Genomic DNA, 21,102 nt, shown 5'->3' on the forward strand with positions numbered 1-21,102 from the left:
TTTTTTAGACTTTTTAAAATGTATTATTTTTATTTTGAAGTTTAACTATTAGATTTGTCATTATATATTGTTTTTATCATTGCTGTGAGCCGCCCCGAGTCTACGGAGAGGGGCGGCATGCAAATCTAATAAATAAATAAATAAATAAATAATAATAATAATAATAATAATAATAATACATGCATATGAAGGAACAACAACAAAAAAAGAGTGTGTCATATTTTTTTAATCATTATTTTATGCTTGTGTGATCCAGAAGGACAGATTCATCTCCAGATGTTCATTACCATTTCCAGAGTTAAGCAATCATGGTTATCGCTTAAACCTCCTTCTTTCTGGATCAAAAACAAAAACAAAAACGAAGGCCCATTCTTCAGAAAACAAATCACCCGATTTAATCAGGGTTAATTCTGTTCGCGGGATTTTATTAGTGGCAGAGAATTTATTTCCTCTGGAGTACGATTCCTCTGCAGTCGATGGGGTTCGGAGCAAAGGGCGATCATAAGGTCATGTCCACGCCAAAGCGCTGATCTCATGGTGCTTGGCCCAAGTCGTAATCTAGGGACATTTGTACCCAGACTTCTTCATGTATGATTTTTGACATCTTTGTGAACATTATAGCGAAGTCTTTCACCTCTGGAATCCAGCCGATAATTGAAAATAAATAGAAGGCAAATTCGTGGTTTTTAGCATCTTTGGTTAGATAAGGTTAGTTCTTTAGAAAATCCTGCTTATTACGCTTTCAACCAATACGCAGCTCGGCGTCCTTCTAGATGTAAAGATAATCGTGCAAGGCAGAAAAAAAAATTAGGACCACATGACGTACCGCGCTAAATACCGTTAAATCCGATTGCGGGTTGTTAACAACCAGAGCTCAATAGGCGACCGATAGGAAAGGGGAAAACAAAAAATTGAAGGCAAATCGGAACGCGTTCTGAACGGTATTCCGCCAGTCGTGTTCCACTTTCACGTGTCGGCCTGCCGGGGAGAGCTTCGACGGGCAGTTCAAGCAGGAGAGGGCCTTCAGTTCAAAGACGGGCCATTTGCTTCCCAGGCGGCCTTCTAGGATGGTGCTGAATTCGACCAGGCTGCCCTGCCTCAGGTTCAGCAGCACCTGCTTGAACTCGTTGCTGGCCTTCAACACAATGTCCTTGGTGACATCCTCTTTCTCAGGGGCCTGGCTGCCATTCCCGCTGCTGAGGGGCATGCCGACCGTTATTTCAAATTTATACCGGTCGAACCTCTTGATGTGACAGTTGTGTTTGGTCAGATACTTCAAGCGACAGAGTTCCTCTTCTTCTAAAGTGGTGTTTCTGGGGTCGCACGCAGGGTACGTTTCTCCATACAAACATCTCAGCCAGTCCCCAAGAAAAAAGGGGAGCATATTTATGGCGGACTCGGGGCTGTTCTCAATGCTGGTCACTCGGACGTACTTGAATCGCCCGGTCCAGGTGACCCGATGGCCTTCCAGATGACTGCATAAAATTTGAGTCCGCGCCATGTTGGTTTCTTTCCAAGCCCGGGGCCCGCAGAGAAACCCGTACTGATTCCACGTCAACGTCGAGTTGTACACTTTCATCCCTTCTGAGCGATACACATAAAACCAGCAGAACAGCACGATGGCGGAAAGCCAGACCAGAATAAGCTTCACAATCGAGCTCTTGGTTAAGGACGTCACCATTTCGACGACGGAGACCCTGGCCCGTGTGCACAGGTGGAAGAGCAGAGGGACCGCGCAGAGGACGAGCGTGACCACGATCTTAGTCAGCTCCAATGTTACCAGCCATCTTAGGAAGTGGAAAAAACCCATCAGGACAACACTCAACATTAAGACCGGAAGGGCGAACAGGAATAAGAAGTAGCCGACGGAAGCCCGAAGGAGACCGAGACCGGTTGATTCCTGCAGAATGACAACGGAGAGTTCACACCACATGAAGCAGACCAAGTAAGGAACCAAGTAGCAATAGATGCCCTTAAATTTCTTCAGTCGGGCCATGCGGTAGAAAAGGTAGAACAAGTAGAGGAACAACAGGCAAGGGAGGCTGAGGTTTAGCACCACGACACTACCAAGAGGAACGGTGTAGTATGTCTTACTCAGGAGCTTCACATAAACCCAGTGATCGGGAACCTCTTGTAGGAGGGAGAGGGCCCCCGCAGTCACCTCTGTCAGCAGGGCCCTTCGCGTGTAGGGTTCTGCGCTGGTACACAAGCTCATGTAACTTGTCACCATGAAGAAAACAGAAACGGTCGCCAGCTCGGAGCAGGGCATCCATTCCTTGCTGGCTATCGGGAAGGAGAAAAGGACGAAGAGGACCGAGAGCAGAAAGTGGACATAGGGCTCCAGGTGGTTCCAGCCAAAATTCCCCTCCGCCTCGTCGACATCCAGATCGGGCTCGAAACGCAGCAGGAGGTCTGTGAGGGTTCGGAAGTTCTCCCAAGCTTTGCTATCCTGGAAGACTTTCAGGGTGCAGATCACCATGGAAATGAAAGAGAGGTAGAAAACCACCAGCGGGATGAAGAAGGCAAAGAAGTCGATGGTCAGGTTGCTGAGGACGAAGAAGAAGAGCAAGGCGTTGACCTGGTGGGTCGGGATGATGGTGGACAACCAATGCATGCCAGCTTTGGAGGTCACCTCGATCAGGTGCTCTTTGACTTCTATGATGGCATGGAGGGGATACTTGATGATCTGGAAAAGAGAAAGCCGTGCACAGGTCATCCCAAACAGCAGAGGGCGCCAAATGAACCCCGAGTGGCCCTTTTGTATATGACTGGTGGGCTGGCTAGGATAGGAAATAAACTTAAACTCCAAACGAACACCTGTCAAGGCCCTGCTTTGTCCCTTCAGAAAAATAAACGTGTTGGGAGTGACTGTCAAGATATCTTTCAAGGGAGGGGCGGATTCCACTTACGGCCGCTATCGGTGTGCTTCATGCATAGGTCCGCAACCCTGGCGTGCACCTTCTGACCTGGGCAACTTTAAGGCTTGTGGACTTCAACTCTCTCTCTTTATTTTTTCTTTCTTTCTCTCTCTCTCTTTCTCTCTCTCTCTTCCTCTTTCTCTCCCCTCTTTTCCCCTTCCTTCCTTCCTTCCTTCCTTCCTTCTGTTTCTCTCTCTATTTCTCTATTTATGTCTCTTTCTCTTTTCTCTCTTTCTCTTTCTCTCTTTCTCCCTCCCTTTCTTCTGTTTCTCTCTCTATTTCTCTCTTTCTCTCTCTCTTTCCTTTCTTTCTCTTTCTTTCTTTCTCTCTCTCTCTCTCTCTGTCAAGCCAGTGCAGAAGTTGGTGATGAATCAATGGCTTGCCACACTATCTCTGGAAGGCCTGATGTTTATGGGAACTTGGGAGGGGGGATTTTCAGGAGGGAACAGATGCAGCCACAAAGTCTGCTTTTTGAGTGGTTCAAGGCCATCCTAGGCCCACCCACCTGGGCGGAAGCGGAAGGAGGACCAGCCACACTGGCACAATCTGAGTGGGCAACATGACAAGTTTGTGGTTTGGGGATGTGAACTTTCAACTAAGTGGGAAACTTTCATGGTCCTCCATCCACTTTGACTAAAAAGGGGGAGCGGAAACATTGGACATTGAAGTCCTCCAGCCGTTCACCTTTTGTCGGAAGGGAAGCTCCTCGGGCCTCTTCCCTGTCAGCTCATCCTCATCCTCATCCTCCTGTGGGACCATATCTGACGGGATGATGCCCTTGGCGTACTTCTTGGCCATTTCAACAAAGTCATCCAAGGCCACGTAGTTCTTAGCTAAAAAGCGTTCAAGATAAGAAAAAAATTAACAGAATGGAATTCTTTATTGGCCAAATGCAATTGGACACACAAGGAGTTTGTCTTTGGCGCCTATGCTCTGAGTGTACGTAAAAGAATCATTTGTCAGGAATCATGAGGTACAACACTTAATGATTGTCATAGGGGTCAAATAAGCAATCAGAACAGAACAGAACAGAATATAGGAATGAATGGAATAGAATAGAATAGAATAGAATACAGTGTTCCCTCGATTTTCGCGGGTTCAAACTTCGCGAAAAGTCTATACCACGGTTTTTCAAAAATATTAATTAAAAAATACTTTGTGGGTTTTTCCCCCTATACCAGGGTTTTCCCCACCCGATGACATCATATGTCATCGCCAAACATTCGTCTGCCTTTAATAATTTTTTTAAAAATAAACTTTAATAAATAAACATGGTAAGTAATAATCTAAATGGTTGCTAAGGGAATGGGAAATAGCAATTTAGGGGTTTAAAGTGTTAATGGAAGGCTGCTGATACTGTTCATAGCCAAAAATAGTGTATTTACTTCCGTATCTCTACTTTGTGAAAATTCGACTTTCGTGGGCGGTCTCGGAATGCATCCCCCGCGAAAATTGAGGGAACACTGTACTTTATTGACACATAAGGAATTTGTCTTTGGCACCTATGCTCTCAGTGTACATAAAAGAATCATTTGTCAGGAATCATGAGGTACAACACTTAATGATTGTCATAGGGGTCAAATAAGCAATCAGAACAGAACAGAATATAGGAATGAATGGGATGGAATGGAATAGAATACTTTATTGACACATAAGGAATTTGTCTTTGGTGCAAATGCTCTCAGTGTACATAAAAGAAAAGAGACATTTGTCAGGAATCATGAGATACAACACTTAATGATTGTCACGGGGGACAAATAAGCAATCAGGAAACAGTCAATATTAATATAAATCATGTAACAAGTAACAAATTACAAAATAGAGTAGAGTAGAGTAGAACAGAACAGAACGGAGTAGAATATTGGCCAAATGTGATTGGACACACAAGGAGTTTGTCTTTGGTGCAGATGCTCTCAGTGTCCATAAAAGAAAAGAGACATTTTTCAAGAATCATGAGGTACAACATTTAATGATCGTCATAGGAGAGAATAAGTGAGTAGGAGGGGAGGGGAGGGCCAGGGCCAGTCAGTGGTGCAATTTACCGGTTCTCCGGACTGCGCATGATCGCTGCCACCGTTTCTATTGAACCTGTTTGAACCTGATGTATTTCACTCCCCTTAATATGAGGGTCGCCCGAAAGCAATGCGCCACATTTTTTCCCTCAGACTACAGTAATGCTATGAATGCGAAACTTTGAATTGTCAGGAGTGCGTGAGAAGGAAACTGCTGGGAAAATTCACAAATGTTTGTGTACAATTTATGGAGAATTTGCAGTCGACAGAAGTACGGTTAGTCACTGGGCACAGAGGGTGAGGCCATTACAGTGGAGAAATGGCTTTGTGACCAGAACAAGGAGTGGTACCAACAGGGCATACATGCTCTTGTGACTTGCTGGAGGAAGACCATAGAACGGGACGGAGATTACGTGGAAAAAATAGGGAGTGTAGAAGAAACATCCTTCTTTCTTGTGTGTAAGTTTCACTGTGTTCAATGAATAATTGTTGAAGAAAAAAAATGTGGTGCATTACTTTCTGGGCGACCCTCGTACAATCTTAGTAAATTATTTGACAGTGTTGTGGGAATTTAGTTGTTAAGCAGAGTGACCGCATTCAGGAATGTCTATCTAAAGAGGAAAGGGTCCCACCCAGCAGGCGGGGGTTGCTTCTCCCGGTGCGCTGTGCGTTCAGCTCCAACGTACGTGCATGTGTGTCCGAGCGAGATTTTGCTTCTACACTTGCACAGGAAGCAAAATCTCATGAGGGGATATGCGCGTGCATGAGATTTTGGGGATTTTTTTGTTTCTGCGCATGCGCAGGAGCAAAAAATCACCAAAATCTCATGCACGCACACGTCCCTTCATGAGGTTTTGCTTCATGCCTGTTGTGGTTAGCTCTGGCCCAGCTCCTGCCCCAAGGACTGTGGATGTGGGGGAGACATCCACATGCTGCAGGCCTGTTTTGCCCCCGGTGGAATCTGCTGATGAAGGCTCCTCTGACCAAGAAGACATGAGTGACAGGGAGGAGGAGAGTGTGGCAGACAGCTCAGAAGGAGATCAATTATCTAGCTCCTCCTTGGATTCAGAACAAGACTTAATGATATAGCCACGCATGCGGAGAGTGATGCATAGGCAACAACAACTGAGAGATTATTATCAAAGGAAATGAGGCCACCTGTGGTTGGGTGGGGCTGTGGTAATTAGTGAGGCTGCTATAAATAGCAGCCTGTGGGTTTGGCCATTGTGGAGGATTATCTGATCGTTGTGTTTCGGGACTGCTTTACTGACTTTGACCTTTTGTGTGCTGATTGTTCCCCGCTTGGAAACTAAAGCAGAGCAAAGTGTGTTTCACTTTGTGAAAGAAGGACTGTGAATTGCCTCACAGCTGCAAGCTAAGTATCACAGAACTGATAAGGGACTTGTACAAATTACCAGTTTGTTTGGAGACCAGTGCTCTTTGCTATACCAAAAGAGGGCTTGGTTTAAGTGACTTTTCATTATAAAGAACATTGTTTGTGTGTGTGTCTGAAATTTGTACCTGTGAATTTTTGGGAGGATTCTACCAGAGAGCCCGACAGAACAATGCCCATGCACAGAAGCAAAAGCCTGCTCGATGCGCGTGTACGCCGGAGATATGGAACTGCGACGCAGTTCAATTTTTGCTAGCATCCACGGTAGTAACCCAGTAGTAACCCAGTAGTAACCCAGCTCTCCCTACCTTCGCTGCTGACCAATCTCTCCAGCATCCTCCTCTGCTTCCGGACGGTCTTTGGAAGAGGTCCCGCACGCTGTTCTCCCTGGTCTGTTCTCGGAAATACAGGTAGGTGTGAAGAGTTTTAATGAGCAGTGGGACACAAAAGGATTAAAACAAATGAATAGCACCCTCCAGAAAGCCCTCCCCACACATAGAAAGCCGCTATGTCTTTCTACATGGCCAGGAACAGAGATGATAATCTACTGATTCAGACCGGTTTGCACGAAAAGCTTGCACGCTTTTTCATTGCTACTCCCTCCCAAAAAGGTTTTTTTTCAGCCCTAAGGAAGTGCTAACAATCTTCCCAGCTTGCAGGTTCTTTTCATTCCTACTCTCTCCAGAATACGTTTTTTTCAGCTCTAAGTCTGTGCAGGCTTTTTCCACTGCTCCCCAAAAAAATGTTTTTGCAGCCCTAAGGAGCTGCTAACAACCTTCCCAGCTTGAAGATTCTTTTCATTCCTACTCCCTCCAGATAAGGTTTTTCCCAGCTCTAAATCTGTGCAGGCTTTTTTCACTGCTCCCAAAAAATGTTTTTGCAAGCCTAAGGAGGTGCTAACAACCTTCCCAGCTTGCAGGTTCTTTTCATTCCTACTCCCTCCAGATAAGTTTTTTTCCAGCTCTAAGTCTGTGCAGGCTTTTTTCACTGCTCCAAAAAATGTTTTTGCAGCCCTAAGGAGGTGCTAACAACCTCCCCAGCTTGCAGGTTCTTTTCATTCCTACTCCCTCCAGATAAGTTTTTTCCCAGCTCTAAGTCTGTGCAGTCTTTTTTCACTGCTCCAAAAAAAATGTTTTTGCAGCCTTAAGGAGGTGCTAACAATATTCCCAGCTTGCAGGTTCTTTTCATTCCTACTCCCTCCAGATAAGTTTTTTCCCAGCTCTAAGTCTGTGCAGTCTTTTTTCACTGCTCCAAAAAAAATGTTTTTGCAGCCTTAAGGAGGTGCTAACAATATTCCCAGCTTGCAGGTTCTTTTCATTCGTACTCCCTCCAGATAAGTTTTTTTCAGCTCTAAGTCTGTGCAGGCTTTTTCCACTGCTCCAAAAAATGTTTTTGCAGCCCTAAGGAGGTGCTAACAATCTTCCCAGCTTGCAGGATTTTTTCATTCCTACTCCCTCCAGAATACGTTTTTTTCAGCTCTAAGTCTGTGCAGGCTTTTTCCACTGCTCCAAAAAAAAGTTTTTGCAGCTTTAAGGAGGTGCTAACAATCTTTCCAGCTTGCAGGTTCTTTTCATTCCTACTCCCTCCAGATAAGTTTTTTTCAGCTCTACGTCTGTGCAGGCTTTTTTCACTGCTCCCAAAAAATGTTTTTGCAGCCCTCAGGAGGTGCTAACAATCTTCCCAGCTTGCAAGATTTTTTCATTCCTACTCACTCAAAATATTTTTTTTTCCAGCGCTAAGTCTTTGCAGGCTTGTTTTTATTGCCACTCTTCCCGAAAAAGTTTTTTTCAGCACTAACCAGGGGATAAAATAATGTGCTGAAACTGACCAGACTAAGATGGTAGCCAGATGAATACCTGGCAGGTAGATTTTACCCTTTTATTTTCCTTCTCCAAAATTAAGGTGCGTCTTATACTCTGAAAAATATGGTAAATTTATAAACTATCCATCTCGCTATTCCGAGCAACTCTGGTTTAGCACACCGATTTAACGTGCAAATAAACGATACAAACCTCCGCTGTCCACTTCTCCGACATTTTCTATTAGTTCGGAAACAGCTAGCTCCTTTTTCTTCTTTGGATTGAGTTTCCGATAGATGACCAAAGCTGCATTTCTCACGGCTCTTTCCAATTTAGTCTCGGACAATAATCTCTTCACCTCTTGCACATTTTCCGAAGTGATGCCTCAAGAAGAAGAGAAGGGGAAATTTGCAAAGGTTAGATCTGACGCCCCCCCCTCCCCCAGTTGCAAAACTTCACTACGGTTTGTTGTGTTTGGGCTTTGTTGTGTTTTTAAATATTGGATTTTTAAATTGTTAATTAAAATTTAAATTTAATTAGATTTGCTGTGGTACTGTATTGTTATATTATATCCCTCGGAGAAGGGCGGCTTACAAATCTAATAAATAAATAACAAATAAATAAATACTATTTTCCTAGGGAGAGGATAACAACCTAGAACAAGAAGGCATCTTTGGTTTTTCTTGCTGGTTTCCAGATATATATTTTTTAAAGTCCCTGTTCCTCGGGTCCGGGGTAGAATAATATTGGAAAGTCACATGTGAATTTTCTAAAAGGAAAATGGGAGTAAGTGGTACCTGATTTGCTACAACTGCATCTTGGGGGTCATCGGGTTCTGCAGCCGCCAAGAGCGCTTGTAAGGATAACAACACTGTTCTTAAAGTCCCCCACAGATGGGAGAGATGCGGCACAAAGTGAGTGCGAAAGCCTGGCTGACAGCCAGGAAGACGTGGCAGACAGCCATGAGGATGAGGCCACTGGCTCAGAGGAGTTGGCAGACAGCACGCAGGACCCAGCAGACAGCCCAGGGGATTTGGCATGCAGTCCCTCAGACAGTCTCTCTTCCTTGGATTCCTCTGCAGACTAATTCATAGACATGCGTAGCAGAAGAGCCATGCAAAGGAGGGCTCACTGGAAGGATTATTACAGGTGATCAGAGTAGCACCTGGGCTGGGTGTGGTTCTTATACTGAGGGCTGGGTGTGGTTCCCTTAATGAGGGTTAAAGGTATAAAAGGGAACAGAGGCACAAGGCAAACTGTGGCTGTTTATCTGTGTTACTTTGTGGTTCCTGCTCTGAAGTTTCTGTTCCGTGCCTTTGGATTTCAACCCAGCCTTTTCAGGCACATGGGAGGTGAAACCTCTGGGACTTGCTGTTTGCTCTAAAGATTCAAAGGACTCCTGAAACGTTTCTGCTCCATGCAGGTTGTCTTTGTTTGCTTTTTCCTGTGTTTTGTAATTGGCTGAATTACGCCTTGCACTATCATTATTTCCTGACACTAAGGACTGTTTTGGTTAACCCTTTTTTTGTTTGTTTAATACAAGTTTGCTGATTAGAAGAGCACGTGTGTGTTTGATTTCTTTTCCTTGGACTGTTACAAATTGCCTGAGCCCAGTCAGACAGAACACGGTTCAAGGCAAAATGTTACAACTGTTACACGTAGGCAGTGATGGGCTGCCAAAGTTTTTACTGCCACTCTGAGGGCGTGGTTTATTGTGTGGGTCATGTGACCGGGTAGGACTGGCTTGCCGGCCATGTGACCAGATGGGAGTGGCTTGACAATCATGTGACGGAGGGTGGCTTAAAGGTCATGTGACTGGGTAGGGAGTGGCTTACCGACCAAGATAAGTTTTCAATTGGTGCTTGGATTCTTTTTCAGTTGATTAAGTCCCATTATTTGAATAGCCATCAAAAGGACAAATGATGGACAGCATTATTGGTTGAGGAGCACAGGAACATTTTAAGGTTTTGTCCTCAACCCACAAGGCTCAGTAGGATAACAGATTAGGCAAGTAGCTCGATTTTCTTTCATTGCTATAAGTTCTAGAGAAGGATTAAAATTATTAAAGCATTGATGGGTAAAAACATACTATTTAATCATTTCCTATTTTAAAAGTAATTATGGATCTAGAGAAGGAATGACAGTAATAAAAACTGTTAAGTATTCAATAAATAGTGCATAAACTTACTACTCCCACTGTGTCCCCCCCCCCCAATGGGGGCAGCATCCCATTACAGCATGTAGGCAAGAAAAACCAAAAGTACACATAAAGAATTCTAGAGGGATCTTGGAGTCCTGGTGGATAACCAGTTAAATATGGGCCAGCCGTGAGCAGCCGCAGCCAAAAGAGCCAACACAATCCTAAGCTGCATTAACAGAAGTAAGGTAGAAAAGATAGAAGTTGGCTCCACCATTGAGGTTGCTCAGCAAACGGTGGCTGAGCGAACTGTAGAAACATAGAAATATAGAAGACTGACGGCAGAAAAAGACCTCATGATCCATCTATTATTATATTATTATTATTATTATTATTATTATTATTATTATTATTATTATTATTATTATTAATTAGATTTGTATGCCGCCCCTCTCCGAAGACTCTAGTCTGCCCTTATACTATTTTTTGTATTTTATCTTAGGATGGATCTATGTTTATCCCAGGCATGTTTAAATTCAGTTACTGTGGATTTACCAACCATATCTGCTGGAAGTTTGTTCCAAGGATCTACTACTCTTTCAGTGAAATAATATTTTCTCACTTTGCTTTTGATCTTTCCCCCAACTAACTTCAGATTGTGTTCCCTTGTTCTTGTGTTCACTTTCCTATTAAAAGCACTTCCCTCCTGGACCTTATTTAACCCTTTAACGTATTTAAATGTTTCGATCATGTCCCCCCTTTTCCTTCTGTCCTCCAGACTATACAGATTGAGTTCATTAAGTCTTTCCTGATACGTTTTATGCTTAAGACCTTCCACTACGTTGTTGTGAACTGTTGTAAGTGGAAGGTGAAAGCGCGTGGTCCTACCTTTCCCTTCTGCCAAGCAAGTTTGCAGGATCTGGAGGGCTTCCTTCTGCCCCTGTTTGGCCGCCGGGATCAACCACTCCACTGCACTGCAGCTGTTCAGCTCCTCATCCAGCTCTTCGGCCAGTTTCAAGTAGTGCTTCCCCACCTGTGATAAACGGAAAGGTTTGACCCTCGATTGAGAAAATGGACTCCTCATTTTGCAACGGTAGTGATTCAGTTAACAACCGGGGCAATCAAGGTCATATTTCTCCTGGGCATCTTACCAGAGAATTTTAATAAATTAGAAGGCATAGCTAATTGTACACATTTCCCAATTGCATTATTTTACATTTGGAAACATTAAACTGCAGTTTCCATTGCTTTGACCACTTATCTAGTGAAGCTAAATCATTTGCCATATTGCAAACGCCTCCAGGAATATCAACCCTATTGCACACTTTAGAGTCATCGGCAAATAGGCAAACCTTCCCTACCAAACCTTCCCCTATGTCACTCACAAGGATATTAAAAAGAATAGGACTGGGACCTTTATGGCACACTGCTTGTAACCAGTCTCTGCTCAGAATACTCGCCATTAACAAAAACCCTCTGATATCTACGCTTCAGCCAGCTGCAAATCCACTGAACTATCTAGGGATTAAGTCAAATCTTCAGCTCTTTATGTGGAACCGTATCAAAGGCTTTTCTGAAGTCCAGATAGGCAATATCCACAGCACCACCTTCATCCAACATCTTTGTGACATAGTCAAAGAAACCCTAGAACAAGGACAGAAGCACCAGCCTGAAATGATGAGTGGGACCTCGTCGAAACGTTGCCAGAAATCTCTGAAACCTACACGGGAAGAAACCCGAATATGCCAAGACCTTCATACCTGTACCCATGAAAATCTACGAAAACATATATACAGTAATACCTCGTCTTACGAACTTAATTGGTTCCGGAAGTAGGTTCGTAAGACGAAAAGTTCATAAGACGAAACATTGTTTCCCATAGGAAACAATGTAAAAGCGATTAATGCGTGCAAAAAGAAAAAAAATCGCAAAATGGCGCTCTGCTGGGGGCCGCCGCCCGGCTGTCACCTTTTAAAACAGCCGGGGGGCTTCTCGCCATTTTCCCGAACCCGAACTTTTTGGGTACAGGTTCCGGAGGCCACCACGAAGCCCCCCCGGCTGTTTCAGAAGGTGACAGCCGGGCGTTGGGGCTTCTCGGCGGCCTCCCGAACCTGAAAAGTTCGGGTTTGGGTTTGGGAGAACGCCGAGAAGCCCCCCGGCTCTTTTAAAAAGTGACAGCCAGGTGGCGGCGCCCAGCGGAGCGCCATTTTGCAATCTGCGGTGGGTTCGTAAGCCGAAAAAAGTTCGTAAGAAGAGGCAAAAAATTTCCGAACCCCGGGTTCGTATCACGAAGAGTTCGTATCACGAGGGGTTTGTATCACGAGGTACCACTGTATATCGTAGATTTTCATGGGTACAGGAATGTAGGCCTTGGCGTATTCAGATCTTTCCCCGTGTAAGATTGATAGAACCGTGGCAATGTTTCGACGAGGTCCCACTCATCATCTTCAGGCTGGTGCTTTCAGCTTTGTGCTCGGGCGAACCTATCAGGAATCTAGCACGTTCACTCTAGCATGAAGCCTAAAGCACTAGCCTGAAGATGATGAGTGGGACCTCATCAAACAAACAAACAAATGTTTTTGTCTGTCGAATCACCCTGGTATTCCCACAAATGAAGCACCAAATATGGGAGGAAAATATGTTTTACACACACACACACACACACCACACACACCACACACACACAATGTATATAAAATAGTAGTTATCAACTTACAACTGTTCACTTAGTGACTTTTCAACGGCGCTGAAAAAAATGACCAATGACCATTTTTTTACCCTACGACCGTTGCCAGATTCCCTGTGGTCATGTGATCTACAGATGCTTGTCCATTGGTTCATACTTATGACGGTTGCAGTATCCCCAGGTTGCGACCTTCTATTAGAAGCATAATCAAATTGGGGAAGGCAGATTCACTTAACCACCGGGTTACTCATTTCAACAACTCCAGTGATTCACTTAACAACATGGGGGAGAAAGGCCGTAAAGGGGGGGGGGACTCACACAATAAATATCTCGCTTAAGAAGAGACATTTGGGGCTCAATAGTGGTGGTCAGTTGAGAAGGACCTCTAATATCTAGGAAAACTGTAATCCCCTCCCATCCTTCTCTAGAGCCCTTGTTGGCTTAATTTTTATTTTACTCCTGTGTTCCTTTTCAATGCTTCCTCATCTATATTGTTTCCTTAAAAGCTTAAAAGGAAAAAAAAAAGGAAGGACGCTAAGAAAGCATGCTCAACGACCTCTGTCTGTGACTTCGACTCTCCTGCTTTTGCTCTGGTCAGCAGTTCTTCAAAATCGGCAGCATCCATCGCGGTTTCTGGAAAAGCCAGGAGAGAGAGAGAGAGGAAGAAGAGTGAGAGAGAGGAGGAGAGTGAGAGAGAGAGGAGAGACAAAGAGAGAAAGGAGAGTGAAGGAGAGAAAGAAAAAGGAGAGAAAAATAGAAGGAGAAAAGAGAGAAAGAGAGCATGGAGGAGAAAGAGAGGAGAGCCAGAGAAGAAAGGAGGGGTGAGAGAGAGAGAGTGAAGGAGAGAGAGAAAAAGGAGAGAAAAAGAGAGAAGGAGGGAAAAAGAGAGAGAAGGAGAGAGTGGAGGAGAGAGAGAAGAAAAGATAGAAGGAGAGACAGAGGGAGAGAGGAGGGAGAGAGTGAAGGAGAAAGAAGAGACGAGAGAGTGGATGGGAGAGATGAGAAAGAAAAGAGGGGAGAGGGGAGGAGAGACAAAGAATGAGAGAAGAAGAGAGAGAAGGAGAGACAGAGAGAGAGAGGAGGGAGAAAGTGAAGGAGAAAGAAGAGACGAGAGGGTGGATGGGAGAGATGAGAAAGAAAAGAGGGGAGAGTGGAGGAGAGAGAAGGAGAGACAGAGAGAGAAGGGAGAGGAGAGAGAGTGTGAAGGAAAGAGGGAAGGGAGAGAAAAGAGAGAAGATAGGAGAAAGAAAGAAGAGGGAGAAGAGAGAGTGAAGGAGAGAGAGAAAAGGAGAGAAAGAGAGAAGAGAGAGAGTGAAAGAGAGAGAGAGAGAGAAAGAGATGGGGTTATTCCAACTTTACTCACAGCCCAGCGAGCTCCCCACTGCAAGGACAGGAGAGTTCTCGAATCCAGAGGGTCACCAAGAGGGCAAAGCAGACAGCTGGCCCCCGGTGTCAATCTGCTCAGACCACGATGCCAACGTTTGGGCGTAGCAGCTTGTGACAGCCCTCCTGGGGTGGGGACAACTCCTTGGAAACACAACACTCCCCCCCCCCCGCAATGCCATCACTCTGCTAAACAACTCATGCCCACAACACTGTCAAGACTACTGTATTTCCTAAGATTGCATTACTATTATTTTTCTCATCCTTCCTATGACCCATCTGCTCCCACTCATGAGTATAACCTTGTTGCTGGTAGCTTTACAATTTATATATTCTTTTATTTAGTTTCCTAGTATGAGTTTGATTGCATATTTAGTATCCTGTGACTATCACGAAGGGTTGTATCTTATGATTCCCCATGAATGTATTTTTATGTACACTGGGAGCATCTGCACCGAAGACAAATTCTTTGTGGGTCCAATCACACTTGGCCAATAAAGAATTCTATTCTATTCTGTTTTATTCCATTCTATTCTATTCCGTTCTGTTCTTTTCTGTTCTTGGCACGGGACAAGCACGCTGCCTTTCTCCTTTCCTCCTTCCTTATTCCCTTCCTCTCCCCCTTCTTTCTTTCCCCTCAAATTTTCTCTCTCTCTCCCTCCTTCCTTTCCTTCCTCCTTCCCTCTTTCTTCCCTCCCTCCTTCCTCCTTATTCCCTTCCTCTCTTCCTTTTTCCTTCCCTTTCCCTTTCTCGCCCTCCCTCCTTCCTTTCCCCTTTCCTTCTTCCTTCCCTCTCTCCTTCCCTAATCTTCCTCTCTCCTCTTTCTTTATTCCCCCCTCTCTCCCTTATTTCCTTCACCCTTCCCTTTCTCCCCTCCCTTTCTCCCTTTCCTTCCTCCCTCCTCCTTCCTTATTCCCTCTCTCCTTTCCTTCCCACTCCCCTCTTTCTCTCCTTTCCTCCTTCCTTTCCCCTTCTTTCCTCCTTCCCTCTCTCCTTCCCTCCCTCCCTCCTCTTTCCTTATTCCCTCTCTCCTTTCCTTCCCACTCCCCTTCTTTCTCTCCTTCCCTCCTTCCTTTCCCCCTTCCCTCTCTCCTTTCCTCCCTCCCTCCTCCTTCCTTATTTCCTCCATCTCTCCTTTCCTTCCCACTCCCCTTCTTTCTCTCCTTCCCTCCTTCCTTTCCCCCTTCCCTCTCTCCTTTCCTCCCTCCCTCCTCCTTCCTTATTTCCTCCATCTCTCCTTTCCTTCCCACTCCTCTTTCTCTCCCTCCCTCCTTTTTTTATACACCACCTCTCTGGCTTGTTTAGAGATTTTGCCAGGAAAAAACCCACTCAGCAGTTCAAAACATTCCAGCCTGGGCCCAACATCTCCGAGAGGTTTACTTGGAGTGTGTAACTCTCTCCTCCACTACTAATCCTTTTAAGGGTGTGCTGGAATCAGGCTGTTTATCCAGACAGGCATAAAAACACCTCCCTCCTTTTCCCTAAGTGGAGCCACCCTCCCTCCGTCCACAGAGGGATGGGCAGTCCCTCTTTGCAGTTGCGAGGCCTGGATGGATGGCCTTAAGATGCCCCCTTTAATTTAATTTACTAAAGACCCCTTTAATTTACTAAACATCCAGATGACGAAATTAAGGATTGGTGGCAGCAATGGATAAGGAGTTAGCACAGGGGGTGAAAGGATGAAATTGGGTATTGAATTAAGGTGTTTATGTTTTATTCTAGATAGAAAAAGAGTAGATTTTATAATGTTGCTGTCTGCAGAGGAAATATGTCTCACCTGTGGTTAATTCTAATTAATCCAGCAAAGAGGAGGAAAGCACTTCATTAAAATGTACATTAAAGGCAGGGTTGGGATTTTTTTTCTTCTGAATGTTTCATCTAAACAAGAAGTATCATTTATTATTATTTTAGGCACCCATTCTGTGTTTTTTTTAGTGCTCGTGTTGTTTTGAACTGTATGTATTCCTTCTGTATTCTTTCCCCCTCTCTCCCTCCCTGTTTCTCTCTGTGTTTCTCTCTTTCTGTCTCTTTCGCTCCCTCTCTTCTCTCTCTCTCTTTCTTTCTTTCTGTTTCTGTCTGTTTCTCTTTCTCTCTCTCTTTCGCCTCCGTTTCTCTCCCTATCTCCGTTTCTCTGTGTGTTTCTCTCTGTCTTTCACTCCCTCTCTTCTCTCTCTCTCTCCCTCTCCCTTTCTTTCTGTTCCTGTCTGTTTCTCTCTCTCTCTCCTCCTCCTCCGTTTCTCTCTCTCTCCCTCCCTCAGTTTGTTTCACTCTGTCTTCTCTCTCTTTCTCTGTTTCTGTCTGTTTCTTTCTCTCTCTCTTTTTCTCCTCCTCCGTTTCTCTCTCCCTCCCTCTCTTTCTCTCTCTCTTTCTCTCTTTCACTCCCTTTCTCTCTCTCTCTCTCTTTCTGTTTCTCTCTCTTTTTCCTCCTCCGTTTCTCTCTCCCTCCCTCTCTCTTTCTCTCTCTTTCTCTCTTTCACTCCCTTTCTCTCTCTCTCTCTTTCTGTTTCTCTCTCTCTCTTTTTCCTCCTCCGTTTCTCTCTCCCTACATCCCTCTGTTTCTCTCTCTGTCTTTCACTCCCTCTCTTCTCTCTCTCTCCCTCTCCCTCTATCTCTCTTTCTTTCTTTCTTTCTGTTCCTGTCTGTTTCTCTCTCTCTCTCTCCTCCTCTGTTTCTCTCTCTCCCTCTCTCCCTGTTTCTGTTTCACTCTCTGTCTTCTCTCTCTTTCTCTGTTTCTGTCTGTTTCTCTTTCTCTCTCTCTTTTTCTCCTCCTCCATTTCTCCCTCCCTCCCTCTCTTTCTCTCTCTCTTTCTCTCTTTCACTCCCTTTCTCTCTCTCTCTCTCTCTCTCTGTTTCTGTCTGTGTCTCTTTCTCTCTCTCTCTTTCTCCTCCTCCGTTTCTCTCCCCCTCCTTCTCTGTTTCTCTCTTTCACTCTCTTTCTCCTCCCCCGTTTCTCTCTCCCTCCCTCCCTCTCTGTTTCTCTCTCTGTGTTTCTCTCCCTCTCCTCTCTCTCTCCCCCTTCCTTTCTTTCTCGATTTTGGTGGAGGGGTCAGAATGGATGATGTTGGGTGGGGGGAGCCCCCCCACCCAAAGCCTCCGCCCCCATATAGCCTTCCTGAATGAGAGGGGGGACCCCGCGAGGCTTGCAAGGCGCAACCTGGAAGAGAAGACCGCCCCCTCCCGCCCCGCCCGCCAGCCCACCTACCCAAACGCCCGCCTGCTGGCTGGCTTGCTTGGTGGTGGCGGCGGCGCTGCTTCACGGCTCTGCAGGGCGAGGCCCCCCAGCCGGCCTTGGCCGCTGCCCTGCCGCTCCTCCGCGGCTGCCCTGCGTGGCCGAGAAGGAGGAGCCGGAGCCGCCGGGGAAGGTCTGCCCTCCGAGGGCGGGACGGAGGCGGAGAGAAGGATGGGCCGGGGAGGCTCCTCCTTCCCTTGGCCCGGTCCCTCCCTCCCTCCCTCCCTCCCTCCCTCCTTCCTTCCTTCCTTCCTTCCTTCCTTTCCTTTCCTTTCTTTATTTTTCTTCCTTCCTTCCTTCTTTTCTTTCCTTTCTTTATTTTTTCTTTCTTTCCGTCCTTCCTTTCCTTTATTTATTTTTTCTTTATATTTCTTTCTTTTTTCCTTCCTTTCTATCCTCCCCTCCCTCCCCCTCCCTTTTTCTTTCTTTCTTTCTTTCTTTTCTTTCCTTTCTTTCTTTCTTTCCTTCTTTCTTTCCTTTCCTTTCTTTATTTTTCTTCCTTCCTTCTTTCCTTTCCTTCCTTTGTTTTTTCTTTCTTTCTTTCCGTCCTTCCTTTCCTTTCTTTCTTTCCTTCCTTCCCTCCTTCCCTCCCTCCCCCTCCCTTTTTCTTTCTTTCTTTCTTTTCTTTCTTCCTTCCTTCGTTCTTTTCTTTCCTTTCCTTTCTTTATTTTTCTTCCTTCCTTCCTTCCTTCCTTCTTTCCTTTCCTTTCTTTATTTTTCTTCCTTCCTTCCTTATTTCCTTTCCTTTCTTTATTTTTTCTTTCTTTCTTTCCGTCCTTCCTTTCCTTTCTTTATTTTTTCTTTATATTTCTTTCTTTTTTCCTTCCTTTCTATCCTCCCCTCCCTCCCCCTCCCTTTTTCTTTCTTTCTTTCTTTTCTTTTCTTTCTTTCCTTCTTCCTTCCTTCCTTCCTTCTTTCCTTTCCTTTCTTCATTTTTCTTCCTTCCTTCTTTCTTTCCTTTCCTTTCTTTATTTTTTCTTTCTTTCTTTCCGTCCTTCCTTTCCTTTCTTTATTTTTTCTTTATATTTCTTTCTTTTTTCCTTCCTTTCTATCCTCCCCTCCCTCCCCCTCCCTCCCCCTCCCTTTTTCTTTCTTTCTTTTCTTTTCTTTCTTTCTTTCTTTCTTTCTTTCTTTCCTTCTTTCTTCCTTCCTTCCTTCCTTCTTTCCTTTCCTTTCTTTATTTTTCTTCCTTCCTTCTTTCCTTTCCTTCCTTTGTTTTTTCTTTCTTTCTTTCCGTCCTTCCCTCCTTCCCTCCCTCCCTCCCCCTCCCTTTTTCTTTCTTTCTTTTATTTCTTCCTTCCTTCCTTCGTTCTTTTCTTTCCTTTCCTTTCTTTATTTTTCTTCCTTCCTTCCTTCCTTCTTTCCTTTCCTTTCCTTTCTTTATTTTTTCTTTCTTCTTTCTTTCTTTCTTTCTTTCTTTCTTTCCTTCCTTCCTCCTTTCACTCACTCTCACACACACACACACTTACTTTTTCTTTCTTTCTTTCTCTCTCTCTCTTTCTCTCTTTTGCTCCCTCTTTCTCTCTCTGTTTCTCTCTGTTTCTCTTGTTCTCTCTCTGTTTTTCCTCTCTGTTTCTCTTTCTTTCCCCCCTCTCTTTCTTTTTTCATTACTCTAACTTGCTCCAATAAGTTTCTTTCTAGTCCTAACCAGGTGCTAATGATGTTCCCAGCTCTTACTGCTTGCAAGCTCTTTCAGTGTTACTCTTTGCTAAGAATCTTTTCCAAGCCCTAAGTCTTTGCAGGTTTTTTCATTGCTCTAATTTGCTCCAAATGTTTCTTTCCAGCCCTAACCAGGTGCTAACAATGTTCCCAGCTGTTACCCACTTGCAAGCTCTTTCACTGTTACTCTCTGTGAAGAATGTTTCCCAATCTCTGTTTTTGTAGTTTTTTAAATTGTTCTACTTGTTCCTAAATGTTTCTTTTTAGCCCTAACCAGATGCAAACAATGTTTCCAGGTCTTACTGGCTTGCAAGCTCTTTCATTGTTACTCTTTCCAAATAAGGGTTTTTAAAAGTCCTAACTAGGGGATAAAATAATGTGCTGAAGCTGACAAGACTAAGGATGCTAGCCAGATGAATACCTGATAAGCAGATTATTTTCCCTATTTTCCTCCCCAAAAATTAAGGGGTGTCTTATACTCCAGTGTATCTTGTATTCTGAAAAATACAGTGGTACCTCTATATTATTATTATTATTATTATTATTATTATTATTATTATTATTAATTAGATTTGTATGCCGCCCCCTCCGAAGACTCGGGGCGGCTCACAACAGTGATAAAACAATATACAATAACAAATCTAATATTAAAAGTCTAAATAACAATTTAACATTAAAAGCCTAAAAACCCCATTATTTAAAAAGCATACACACAAACATACCATACATAAAACTACATAGGCAAGGGGGGATGTCTCAGTTCCCCCATGCCTGACAGCAGAGATGGGTTTTAAGAAGTTTATGAAAGGCAAGGAGGGTGGGGGCAGTCCTAATCTCCGGGGGGAGCTGGTTCCAGAGGGTTGGAGCCACCACAGAGAAGGCTTTTCCCCTGGCTCCCGCCAGCCGACATTGTTTAGTGGACGGGACCCGGAGAAGGCCAACTCTGTGGGACCTAACTGGCCGCTGGGATTCATGCGGCAGAAGGCGGTCCCGGAGATATTCTGGTCCAATGCCATGAAGGGCTTTATAGGTCATAACCAACACTTTGAATTGTGACCGGAAACTGATCAGCAACCAATGCAGACTGCGGAGTGTTGGTGTGACATGGGCATATCTGGGAAAGCCCATGATTGCTCTCGCAGCTGCATTAAGCTGCATTAAGAACACCTCTACTTAAGAACTTTTCTAGATAACAACTGGGTGCTCAAGATTTTTTTGCCTCTATTTAAGAACCATTTTCTACTTAAGAGCCTAAGCCTGGAAAAGTTTCCCAGGAAATTTGAGAGCAGCACGAAAGCCCGGCCAGTTTCCTGCCATTCCCCCTTTAATATTTACCAGATCTTACAAAACTTTTGCCAGACCCATCCTCGAATACAGCTCATCCATTTGGAACCCATATCGCATCTCAGACATTAACCCCCTTGAAAATGTCCAAAGATACTTCACCAGAAGAGCCCTTCACTCCTCCACTCGAAACAGAATATCCTACGAAAATAGACTAACAATCCTGGGCCTAGAAAGCCTAGAACTAAGACGCCTTAAACAAGATCTAAGTATTGCCCACAAGATCATATGCTGCAACGTCCTGCCTGTCGGCGACTACTTCAGCTTCAACCACAACAACACAAGAGCACACAACAGATTTAAACTTAATATTAACCGCTCCAAACTTGACTGTAAAAAATATGACTTCAGTAACCGAGTTGTCGAAGCGTGGAACTTATTACCGGACTCCATAATGTCATCCCCAAACCCCCAACACTTTACCCTTAGATTATCTATGGTTGACCTATCCAGCTTCCTAAGAGGTCAGTAAGGGGCGAGTACAAATGCACTAGAGTGCCTTCCGTCCCCTGTCCTATTGCTCTCCTATATCTCCTATACCT

General features: G+C 44.6%; 1 protein-coding gene across 1 annotated transcript; it reads right to left on the reverse strand.

Moving 5' to 3' along the window:
* Positions 1-208: 208 nt before the first annotated feature.
* On the reverse strand, positions 209-17,695 carry WFS1 (wolframin ER transmembrane glycoprotein). The gene is made up of 7 exons (XM_070757018.1): positions 17,531-17,695; positions 13,502-13,578; positions 11,148-11,292; positions 8,336-8,506; positions 6,632-6,715; positions 3,603-3,751; positions 209-2,686 (listed from the first exon to the last, which is right to left on the reverse strand). The coding sequence occupies exons 2-7, from the start codon at positions 13,568-13,570 to the stop codon at positions 875-877; spliced, it is 2,430 nt and encodes an 809-aa protein (XP_070613119.1). The 5' UTR covers positions 13,571-13,578; positions 17,531-17,695; the 3' UTR covers positions 209-874.
* Positions 17,696-21,102: the final 3,407 nt, after the last annotated feature.

Source organism: Erythrolamprus reginae, chromosome 7, assembly GCF_031021105.1.
Source record: "Erythrolamprus reginae isolate rEryReg1 chromosome 7, rEryReg1.hap1, whole genome shotgun sequence".
NCBI classification, from domain to species: domain Eukaryota; kingdom Metazoa; phylum Chordata; class Lepidosauria; order Squamata; family Dipsadidae; genus Erythrolamprus; species Erythrolamprus reginae.